This window comes from Homarus americanus, unplaced genomic scaffold (assembly GCF_018991925.1).
Source record: "Homarus americanus isolate GMGI-L3 unplaced genomic scaffold, GMGI_Hamer_2.0 scaffold41027, whole genome shotgun sequence".
NCBI classification, from domain to species: domain Eukaryota; kingdom Metazoa; phylum Arthropoda; class Malacostraca; order Decapoda; family Nephropidae; genus Homarus; species Homarus americanus.
Genome location: NW_024745073.1, coordinates 7,366,088 through 7,378,551, shown reverse-complemented (window position 1 = coordinate 7,378,551; position 12,464 = coordinate 7,366,088). Strand labels below are relative to the sequence as shown.

At 38.0% G+C, this 12,464-nt stretch overlaps 1 protein-coding gene across 1 annotated transcript in view; it reads left to right on the top strand.

Moving 5' to 3' along the window:
• Positions 1 to 941: 941 nt before the first annotated feature.
• LOC121878304 (transcriptional regulator ATRX-like) overlaps positions 942 to 12,464 on the top strand; it is a 65,637-nt gene continuing 54,114 nt past the window's right edge. Inside the window, exons 1-3 of the mRNA XM_042384407.1 lie at positions 942 to 1,095; positions 10,313 to 10,449; positions 11,975 to 12,109. Of these exons, the coding sequence (XP_042240341.1) occupies positions 10,378 to 10,449; positions 11,975 to 12,109 (207 nt within the window). The 5' untranslated portion in view covers positions 942 to 1,095; positions 10,313 to 10,377. The remainder of the gene's footprint in view (positions 1,096 to 10,312; positions 10,450 to 11,974; positions 12,110 to 12,464) is intronic.

Genomic DNA, 12,464 nt, shown 5'->3' with positions numbered 1-12,464 from the left:
AAGGATTCTGTGGTTATAAATGAATAATATAATTTGACATGACCATAATGTCGTAATTCTTCTTGGTTAATGATTTATTACGGAGGCTAAAAATAACCAACCATCAAGCAAATCAGGCAGCGTATTACTTCTTTCCTGCACTTAATTGTGCTCATCGTGGGTTAATTATTTATGTAAACATCTCACACGGTGGTTTGTTGCAAAATTTACAAGGATATTGTACAATATATGCATAATAAATAAAGCAGGCTATTGCAGAATCCATCAGACACAGAGATCAACTCGCTCGTAAGATTAATTAGACACAGAAGAATTTCGTAGGAGAAATGAAGCTAAAATCTGAATGATAACATCAACATTTTGATGGTTGTTTCCCCTGCAAGTAGCGTTACAGTGAACTGTTTAGTCACTGCATGGCAGAATGCATGTTCCAAATATTCTCAGAATTGTTGAAACTTACACATAAGCTTTCAGTGAAGAGTGATAAGACTTCAGCAACACCTGAAACAAGCCTTAACAGAGAGACTACATGTAAATTTTGAAACAAGGATGCGGTGTCGATAGGTAACACAAAAGTCAGGTCTTCCTCATACATATTAGTAGGACTGGGACAATTCATATCTTTTATTATCAGAGTCACTTTCAGTTTTTTATTCATATAGAAAGAAAACAATTTATGTAAGAATTTCGATATCTTGCTTTTAACATCTAGCCTCGGGAAAATATCATTGAAAATGGGAAACCTTCCCGCCATGCGCGCTATCATCATGGAGGAAGTAATTCAAGGTGTGCAATAACAAGAAAATTATCTTAACTTGAAAAGAACAATTAGATACTCATGGCACTCCATTACTAAATTTAGATGAATTTTTAAGTAAATTCAACCCAAAGAGGGGTGAGTGAAAACTTAGGTTGTAAGGTATTATGGTGTAGTGCGTGTGTTGGTTCAGTGTTCCCTGAACCGAGTGTCTCTCATCCCCGCCATGTCGCTGGCACAGTGTAAACAATCCTAGTCTGCTGTGTGCGGGAACTCTCTGTTTATACCACTACACCTTCATGCCAGAGTACACAACGAATTGCATGGCTCTTCAACAGGTAATGCAGATTGTAATACAAGGGTACTATTAAGTGTTATCCTCGTGAATGACTGTTAATAGCAACGTTTCTGACTGCTGAGATCGATCGCCATTCCGGGCCATAAGGACATAAAATTGCTAGTTGATGGGAGCCATTGTGTGTAAGATTTATGGGTCGGCCTGATTTCAAAATTGTTTCAATGCAGACATGTTCAAACTTTTATCAAATATCCATGATTATTGAGTATCTAATACATACTAGTAGGTGCGAGGTGATGTCAGAGCAGGAGAAACATAGTTTTGAACAGTCAAGAGATGGCTTAGCTTTTCATTGTATATTAAGATTCTTGGGTAATATTAATCTCCATGGAAGTGATAAATGTAATATTACTTACATTTGTGAATGATAATGTTACATATTATTGGGTTTGGATGACAGTTGGTAATTTACAGTAATTATTTATGTTTAGGCATTATTGCACTTTCAGCCCCAACTCCGGTCCGACTAATTACCCAAATGTAGCCAAATGTAGCCCCAATGAAGTCAAATAATGGTCCTACATGAATAAATCGGACTGCCAACCACTTCTCGACTAGTATTTGGTGTCACAAAGGCAAAAAAAAATTGGAAAACTTACTTTAATCTGAGCTAATAGATCGCGTGCATGTACCAAGGGAGCGAGTAATTACCCAAATGTACCTAAATGTAGTCGCAATGAAGTCAAATGATGGTCCTACAAGCGTAAATCGGGCTGTGAATCACTTCTCGATTATTATTTGATGTCATAGATTAAATTAAGTTTACCAATTTTTTGTGACTTTATGACATCAAATAATAATCGAGAAGTTCACAACTTATAAATACATTTAGGTATGGTCTATTAGTCGGACTGCTTAGGAGAACAATATTGTGGGGGAGGGGGTTGATAACTCAGTCACCACTCGTTTACGATGGAAATGAAGGTCAAATTCGTGTGAATCAGACCAAATACTACAGGAAAACAAAAATTTGTGGTCGAACAGTAGTTGGGTTGAAACTGCAAATTTACCAATGTTTATTGGTGATGTAGCAATGGGGTGTGCCCATTTCGTCACCAACCCGTTTCATCACCACATTTTTTATCTGTTTAGTCACCATTTTTTACCCGTTTTGTCACCGCGTTCATTCCCATCACCATTTCAAGAAAATTCTTACATAATTAATATATCAATATTTACACGAATATTTCACTAAATTTGCCGAAATAACTGTTGCTTGGGATAGAAAATAATCATAACACCTTGTTTACAAAATTGTATTACAAAATTATGCCTCGGCATAACAATGCATTGGATCATGCAAACATCACACTTAAACAATTTATTAAAGACTAAAGCAAAACAAAAATAAAAACATTGTTAATATGCCTGCAATCATCTCACTTAAACAATATGTGGAACACTTAAAAAAACAAAAGAAATAAAACATTGTTATTACTCGTGCAAGCTTGGAAGAAGATACTTAAATTTTTTTGGGGGAAATTAGAAGTGATATTTTTTCTTTATATTCATCCCACAACTTCCAGAGATGGACTTGTTTGTCACGATTTGCTATTCTTGTGCACGATTTTAGCTTGTGCTCTGCAACTAGTGCCTGTAGTACAGTAATTACAAATCAACCATTGAGGCTTCTCTGTGAAGAAGAGGGACAAGGCGGTATAGAGCGAGATTGTTCTTTGCTGCTGGTGGTTTATGCACTGATGCCAAATCACCTTCATATGTTCTGTATTTTGTTTATTTTCCAATGTTTTAATAGTTTTCTTTATTAAATAATTAATATTCATGTATAATAATAACACAGTACAGTAATTCTCGAGTTGTCTGTATACAGTACATGTGTAATTTCTATTTGTGTAAGATAATAACTTACAATTTGGTGACGAAATGGAGTGTATCCGTAGCAATATGCTATAATTTGTGAACCAATACTTTACTTTATCTTCTTTGCCATTAATTGGTCTGTTATCTGCTTGGGCAGCTGGTTATGACTGTAATGCATTATTGACAAGTATTGGGCTTGAACTGGCTCCAGAATGTATCTAAACCTGCATCATTGTTGGTTAAGTCTGGTCTTAAATGAGTTTACATTTGGTGCTGTCACAACACTAGCAGATTAGATAATGGTGGAGATGTTATTTGGAAATAACAATGCACAGAACCTAGCATAACCTCACCTAACCAACCAAACCTACCGAACTTCCTAACCAACCCCCGACATAGTAAGTAGAAAGAACTTACTTCGATTTCAGGTGCCAATGAAAGCATTTTTATTGAAGCGGGATTGCATAATTTTATGTCTTCTGTGATGTAAACGAGATCTTTTCTAGACACCTCTTAGCTACACGGCGGCAGCACCAGCCTGGTGAGATCCTTGATGAGTTTGTAAGAGAACTACTCAAACTCAGTAAAGACTGTAACTTGAAACCAGTTACTGCAGAGCAGTATCGTGAAGAATTAATCCGTGATGCCTTCATCAATGGTATTTCCTCACCACTCATGCCTATAATCAGGCATACTCACTTGACCTGGCCCAGCGTAATGCTGATGCTTACTCATCACTGCTGCACTAGTTGTACCCGAGCAACCCCAGACAAAAAAAGAAATACCCCATGAGGATCATACACTAGCTACTGTCTACACTGCTAGGAAGAAATGTTCACTTCTGTAGCGGTGCATTTCACATTAGAAACAAGTGCCCGGCACGTGATGCTACCTGCCATACTTGCAGCAAGAAAGGGCATTTTGCTAAAGACTGTTGGTCAAAGACATCCGTGAGTACTACTGCTACATTGTACATTCCTACTGTTCTTGCTATTACAACCATTTCCTCAGAGCTTCTCACATGCAGCCACTGAAGTCACAGTAAATGGACACAAACTGAAGGCACTAATTGATTAATTTAGTTCTGATAGTTTCATAATTGAAAGCACTGCGAAAAAATTAAATCTGACAGTGTATCCATCCGTTAAGGAGATCTCTGGCATCAGCGTCATTAAGTACAGTATCAGCTCTTCGGAGTTTTCTAATGTAACTTTGGAGCTCAATGGCCAAATGTATCCATCTACCAGCCTTGGGGTCTTAAAAGACCTGTGTTGTGACCTGCTTTTGGGCCAAGACTTTCAGAAACAACACAAAAGTCTGGCATTCGAGTATGGAGGACATAAACCAGAGCTCACAGTTGCTGGTACCAATTCAGTCTGTGCACTCTCAGCAGCTTTGATGGATGAGCCATAGCTAATTCCAAACCTGCCACCAGAATGTAAACTCATTGTAACCAAGTCGCGGTGCTTCAGTAAGGATGACCGCCTTTTCATTAACTCTTTAGGTGCGTAATTAAATTTCGCGCCGGTTCCTGAAAAGTGTCAATTATCCTGCCAAAAATGAATTTCATATAATCACATTTTCTATATGTTTTTCCTAGAGAACTTTTAGTATATTTTCCAAATCTGGAACAAAAATTCACATATGTGTGCAAATTTTAGAGAAAAAATGACATTTATACCCAAAAATGCAGGAAATTGGTATAAATCAATGTCTGGTATATGCCAAATAAATTTAATCAATTTGGTTACTAAACAGCAAATTTAGATATGTATTACATATTCAGATAATATCAAACAAAATAGTACAAAAATAAGCTATATTGCATTCAGGAAATACTCCTATACCTCAATACATAATATGTCCGCATGTCGTCTCATTTGGGGAAGTTTTTTCAAGGCCGTGGGATATCCTTGTCAGAAGGTATCATTGAAGCAAGCTCATCTCCATGGCACGCCCAGGTTGTTGTGGTGAAAGATCCTCTTAACAGACACACGAAGAGAGACTGCATTGACTACTCTCAGACCATTAATCAATATACGGAATTAGATGCTTGTCCACTGCCGATGATAGAAGATATGGTCAATAATCTTGCCAATTACAGTGTGTTTTCTACATTCAACTTGAAAAGTGCCTATCACCAAGTTCCAATCAAGGAATCTGACAAGAAGTACACAGCTTATGAAGCTGATGGGAGACTGTATCAGTTCTGTAGAATACCATTTGGTGTCACAAATGGAGTAGCTCTTTTTCAACGTTTAATGGACAAGCTTGTGGAAGAAGAAAATCTTAAGAATACTTTCCCATACTTGGGGAACATTACAATTGCCGGACATACCTAGGCTGAACACGATGAACATCTTCGGAAATTTCTAGAAGTCACTGAGCGCAGAAACTTGACACTCAATGAATCTTAATCCATAAAATCGGTATCCTCCATCAATGTTCTTGGCTATTGTGTAGGGAGTGGTACCATAATGCTAGACCCTGAGAGGATTCGTCCACTCCAAGAATTGCTGCCACCCACAAATGTAGGATCTCTGAGGAGGGCACTGGGAATGTTCACCTATTATACCAAATGGATCCCCAATTCCTCAGACATGATTCAACCTTTGTTAAGAAGTAAGACGTTCCCACTGGGCGAAGCAGCCTTGACAACATTTGAACTCTTAAAAAAGCGACTTGTGGATGCAACTCTATGATCTGTCGATGAGGACCTGCCATTTGTAGTGGAGTGCGATGCCTCAGAAGTAGCTATTTCAACAGTCTTGAATCAAGGTGGCCGTCCTGTTGCATTCATGTCCAGGACTTTGCAGGGTAGTGAGCTACATTACCCAGATGTAGAGAAAGAGGCTGATCACTGACCAATGCTCTGTAGCATTTATGCTGGACAGCAGAAGGCGAACTAAAATAAAGAATAACAAAATACAAGAATGGAGGTTGGAGCTAGCATCCTTCAGCTACACCATACTGTATCGCCCTGGAAAGGAAAATGTGGCTCCTGATACACTGATCAGAGCATTTTGCTGTTCAACATTTCCTGCATCTACTCTCACTGAAATCCATAATGGACTCTTCCTTCCTGGAGTGACTTGGCTCCTACACTTTGTGAGAAAAAAAACCTCCCATACTCAACAGAAGATGTAAAAAGATCACGTGCAGAATTGAAGCCCCAGTTCTACCGTCCATCGGAAGGGACACTCATCAAAGCTACTCAGCCTATGGAGCGGCTCAGCATTGATTTCAAGGGGCCTCTACCATCAGCGACCCGTAATCCTTATACATTGACAGCCGTTGATGAGTACTCACGCTTCTCTTTTGCATTCCCATGCCCTAACACGCACACCACAACTGTGATCAAATGTCTTGAAACAATATTTAGCCTTTGTGGAATACCCAACTTTATACACTCAGACAGAGGTACAGTACCTCCTTCATGTCCCGGGAGCTCAAGGCATACCTTTCTCAAAAGGCTGTCGCAACAAGCAGGACAACACCCTACCATCCCACAGGGAATGCACAGGTCGAACGGTACAAGGGTATCATATGGAAGGCTATTCGTCTAACACTGAAGTCACACAATCTAGCAGATCAACACTGGGAATTGGTGCTTCCAGATGCATACAACACTCAATTAGATCACTTTTGTCTACTTCAACTAATACAACCCCACATGAGCGGTTTTTTGGATTTCAACGACACTCAACTCACGGTATTTCACTACCATCATGGTTTATGTCCCCTGGACCAGTGCTGCTGCAATGTTTTGTCCGGTCTAGCAAGAATGAACCTCTAGTAGACCAAGTTGAGCTTGTTGATGTAAACCCAACATACAGTATGCTAGTATTAGGTATCCAGATGGACGCCAATCTACAGTATCTGTCTGTGATTTGGCCCCGTGTCCAACAAGTCTGACAACTACTGTGAAGCAGCATGATGTAGAATCTGATCACAAGAATCAGCCCTCTCGAGTCCATGACAACGGGACGAGAATGATGGATTCCCCTACTACACTTAGTATTCAAGGTCGTGACTTATCGTGTGAAGTACCCAGTGAAGATGTTCCCCCTTCCCCGGTGAGACCCAGAAGGTCTACTCGAGTACCAAAGCCTCCCAATCGTTATGGCTGGGATTAAGATCATGTATTGAAGTAAATTAGTATCTTGAGGAGAAGTATGTATTTGAGTTATCTGCTGTGTTTACGTACTATTAGTGTACATTTTCTAGGAGGGAAGAATGTGATATTTTTAAAATATCATTATGGAAAATACTGTAATATTATTTTGTTCTTGTAGTTTCCTCTTTGAATTGTTACAACATTTGCTTCTGTGTTATTTCGGGTATGTAGTGAAATGAGTCAAGTAAAGCTTGGATGTAGCAACCAAGTGTTTTATTTACCACATCTGATATGAACGTAAGAGTGTTATGGTTGTTGCACCAAAACATATTTCTTGTTCACTGTCAGATCTCTGCCACATTATGAACACTTGCACGTCTTCCCAACTAGTCCATATTGACAGATGAACTCTTACAGACTGTTTTCATGCTTCACAAGCACAGATACTGTATCATGCGATATGCTCCACCCACTATAGGTAACGTTTGAAGATGGAGAAAAAAAAATACTTAGAATTAAATGAAAAAGTTGTTGTACAGTGAACCCTCACTTTACGCGGTTAATTCAACCCACGGCGGCCCGCGTAAAGTGAGAAACGCGTAAAGTGAACACCATAACATATGAGATTAATTGAAATAGAGACCGGGCCGACCCCCAAACTCCACTTTTTCAGACACAATACCTACGTTGTAGTAAAAATAACTTCTTAATTGCACACACAATTAATAATTAAGAGAAATATCAATAATATTAGTTTTTTTAACACTTACATTAGTAGAAAAGATGGCTGGGCACACGGGGATGGGGGGTTGGTTCCGAGGCAGAGGGCAGATTATTGGCCCTCACCTGTATCACTTGTATCAATTGTATCACTATCCACCACAGAGGCTTGCAGGGCCTCTTTGTCAAACCCCTCAAAGTCCATATAAGTCCATATCTTCACTATCACTTGACTTGGGCTGGCTGTGGTGGGTGGCGGGTGAAGAACTCGGTAATGTTTTGATGACTGGGCGACCTTGTGCGCACCCTGTATCAGGGCTGTGGAGTCGGAGTCGAGGAGTCGGAGGAAATTTCGGCTTCTGGAGTCGGAGTCGGTAAAATTGTCCAGACTCCGACTCCGACTGAAGCTATTCTGTTCCTAAGAACAAATATATGAACTCAGGCATATTCATTGTAGTGATTCCACTGATCCCACTAATTTTCTTAAATTATTAAAAGAATTTATTTCCATTTTATAAGCATTATTATGAATTTATTGTAGCAGGCACAGTATAGCACTATAATTTTGGACGATAGTCTCTTCTTTACCATTTGAAATTTTGAATTATATAAAATTTTGTTTCGTTGAAAACTGCACAGAGGCTCTCAGCTACAAAACAATTAGCTACAACCTGTTTTTGGTGAGATTAAGGCAAATTTAATTTAATAACTTAATCATGTAAGGTTTATCCATTTTCCTTAATAAGGTATTCATTTCTTTAATGTACATAAATATATAACTTTACTTTAAAAGGAATTGTAGGATCATCATTTAGATCCACATCAGATTATGAGCTTAAACAAAATTCATATGCTGAGATCGAACTTTTAGATATACATGTAAATGGTGTTTTCTAGTTAATATCTTGAATTCTTAATAAATTTATTTTTCTTTTGATTGAAACTTTGAAAGTCAAGCCTATCATCTTTTTGTAGTTCTTAAATATCGTCCAGATCATTAATAAAGCTGTAGCAGTATAGCCACGGTGTTTTACTTTTTACCTACGCAGGTTACAACATACAAATTACAATTAGGATGGTAGAAATAGTTGTTGCTAAAGGGCCAAGGAGCTAGCTGACAGATCAAGAGTCGAGAGTCGAGGTCGGGCTGGTTTTGTCTTCGGGATCCAGTGCCTGTACTGTATATATATATATATATATATATATATATATATATATATATATATATTTATATATATATATATATATATATATATTTCATGCAGATCCACAATGATTTTTAGCTGTTTACTACATCTCAGAGTTGCCTCTGGCTCAAGTGCACCTCATGTTTCATATATATATATATATATATATATATATATATATATATATATATATATATATGTATATATATGTATGTATGTATGTATGTATGCATGTGATGATGCACTTCTCCCCAGTGGATGTACACGCACTCCAAAAAGTACTTATAGGATTTTGTGAGACAATATGACAATGGACGAAGGATTTTGACAACCCTATCGAGACAACAGGAGTCGTAGTGTTTATTATGAAAATCATCGGACCTCACACTTGGTGCTGTCACAACACTGGCAGATTGTTCCAAGAGTTCATAATCCTCACTACAAAAAAGTTTGCCCAGACAATTTTTTGGAACTTGTGGCTTCTTCAACCTCAAGTTGCGTTTTGCCTCTTTCATGACCTAAGCGCTGAAACACGCAAGAACAAAAAGAGAATCACTTTTTCCTCTGCCAACTTGGTTTCCAGACATCAACACCTATTCATTCCTGACTTCACCCTCATATTGAGCAGGTGATCACACAACTTGCTGTGTTCCTGTAGATGAGTTACTGTACTTTACTGTACAGTACTTTATAATTCAAGCACATTAGGGTGTTTTCAGGCATGCCATTTAGTCTCAGTATTGGTATTTAGAGTTGATTTCTTTTTCTGTTACAAGTATTAACTTAAAATGCACAGTATTTGTAATGATCCTGGTTAGATTCAAGTGGCAGGTTGATTTTGAAAATCGGGCATCTTTTGCTGTCAAGGTTTTGTCCAGTTTTACGTTGAGTAATCCAGATGTCTTTTGCCTGTTCGATTACCAGGATGACGAGGGGGGGTTTGCCCTGGAACTGAAAAATAATCATCTGATAGGAGCAGAGGTACAGGTAGAGGTTTCCGGAGTTAGTATTTTAGGAGGGTGTCAGTTGTTCATTTTCTTTTAATTTAAGAGGATGTTAGGTGCTCTGTTCTATTTAAGAACTCATAGAAGCCATTCAAGGGATCTGTTTGCCATAGATTGAATCATTCAGTGTGAGCAATTATCGATAGTTCATATACTGTAGTTTCCCAAATCTTGATGACAAACTTCTATACTTGTACTCCCATGAGAGTAAGACTCCCACACAAAAGGTTGTTCCAACACTTATGTTCTGTGACCTTACTTTCAGAGGATTCATGATTTAGACAACTTTCTTCTGATCTTGAGATTGGTTTTAAGAAATTGGATTGTAATTATGTTCCTCTTTTTCAGATATGATGGGCTGGTGTCTGCACTAGTTTACTGTGCCGTACATTTGAGCATTGTAAGATATAATAATGGAGTTTTTCAATATGGAGGAGGATCCAGATGGCTGCAGCCAACAGGTGGCAGTTATAATGACTGGGCAGGTGAGGCTACTGTTATAATTAATTAGACTGAATATAAATATCCTGTAATTGTGGTTAAATGTGAAAATATTTATCAGTTTCCATATTTATTTGTATCCTACAGAGGATTATTTCAAACAGCTTCCCTCTCACACAAATCTCTCCATACTTTTATAGGTGATTATAGGGAATTGCTAACTGCAGCACTTAGTTATGAGTACAGTAGGCTCTCACCAATAACGTTTAATAGGTGCCTGAAAAACACCGTTATTAGCAAAAACGTTATTTGTGTGACATTAAAATACATGTAAAAAGGGTTTATTGGTGCCGCTGCCACAAGAATTTCACCCATTTTTTCCCCTTGAAGCCCTCCTAACACTTTTTGTTAGCTGAAATAAAAAGAAGTGCTATTCAATCATCAAAATAAAGAGTTTGAGTAATATAACACTTAGTTTTGAGGTGCTTGGTGTGATGGTTGTTCCATATCTGAGGGCTGCTAACACTTGCACTGTCTTTCATTCTACAAGCTAACCATTTCACAAGAAAATGCTCTTGTTATCACTAACAACCTGTTTCTATCGCCTTTATCATTCATAGCTCGCCTCGCATTTCCATCACTACCGAAATATTTTTAGTCAGCACAATACTCTTCTTGGTCTCCTCTAAGTTCCTCTTAATAATTCGCTCTGTAGACTCAGGACAGTTCAATTTCCTCACTTTAAAAGTTCCCAGTCATTCAGGTGGCAAATCACTCCCTCCACCACCTCCCCTAGCCCCCACAGGCAAAAATGCGTTAGCCATTATTGATCACCGACCCTAACAACCACTGGTTATAGTGGCGAAAATCTCACACGTGGGCGCAGCGCTGTATTCCACTGAGCGTGTGTGAGAGTGAGGCGGAGTGGACAACTACGTCATCAACACGGCGGCAAACAAATGCTCTCATTGATGCCCTCGGACGCTTCCCGCGAAATTTCCGTTATTCAAGAGAATCCAGACGTTATTATCGAAAATGGGTACCTATTGTAACTTACCGTTATTGTCGAAAACGTTATTGTGGAAGTTGTTATTGGCGAGAGCCTACTGTATTTGGTGTTTATTATACAGATGCAAACATGCCACTCATCTCACGTTTTTCTTTCTTCTTGTCTTCTTAGAAATACAGCAACTTGTTTTCTTATATGTATGACTGCAACAATTTGTCTTTGTTTTAAATATATGGTACTGTAGTACCTGTAGTTTCCCTTTCACCATACTAGTACACCCTGTCATTGCTTTTTAAATGCTATTTGAATGTCATCTACCGGTCCCTCATCTGTGCACTAACCTGTACTGTATATCAAATGATACATCTTCTATTTTTTTAAGTTTAATTTTAAAATTTCAGGTGTTGATGTTACAGACTTATGTACTTTGTATATTGTTTGTGATTATTCATTCTTACAATGAAATGGTTCATTGCTAAATTTTCAAAGGGGAAATTCTTTGTCTTTTGAGTGTCAATTAGAAGCTATGATTGATATGTATGATTCTTTTCTGTGCCTAGGTGTACCGTGAAGCTGGGTTGAAACACAGCAAGCATCCTGTGGTGGAGGGACAGCTGTATGACAAACTATGCCAGATTGGTAAACACAAACTGAGGGATGATGTCCGAAAAATGGCACTAAGTATTGCACTTTCAGTAAGTATCATTTTCTTTTTTCTTTTATTATTATGACTAGATAATTTTTTATGCATTTACTTGAGAGAGATTCTTAGTGTCTCTTTTACATCATTAATGTCTGTGTGTCTTAAATTTTTTTTCATGCACAATTTAATTTTACATTGGGAGAATCATCCAATTATACCTTGAAACACAACTCGCAGTTTTGCCAAATTGGAATAACACTTATTGCTATAAAATAATGGAAGTTAGTACACATGTGGAAAATTTTCTTTATTTCACTTAAGATACTGGGATGGTAGTATACTGTACAGGTACGTATATACCGGTAGTATATCGTAATATTATGAAATTTCTCATCTTTTGAAATTTT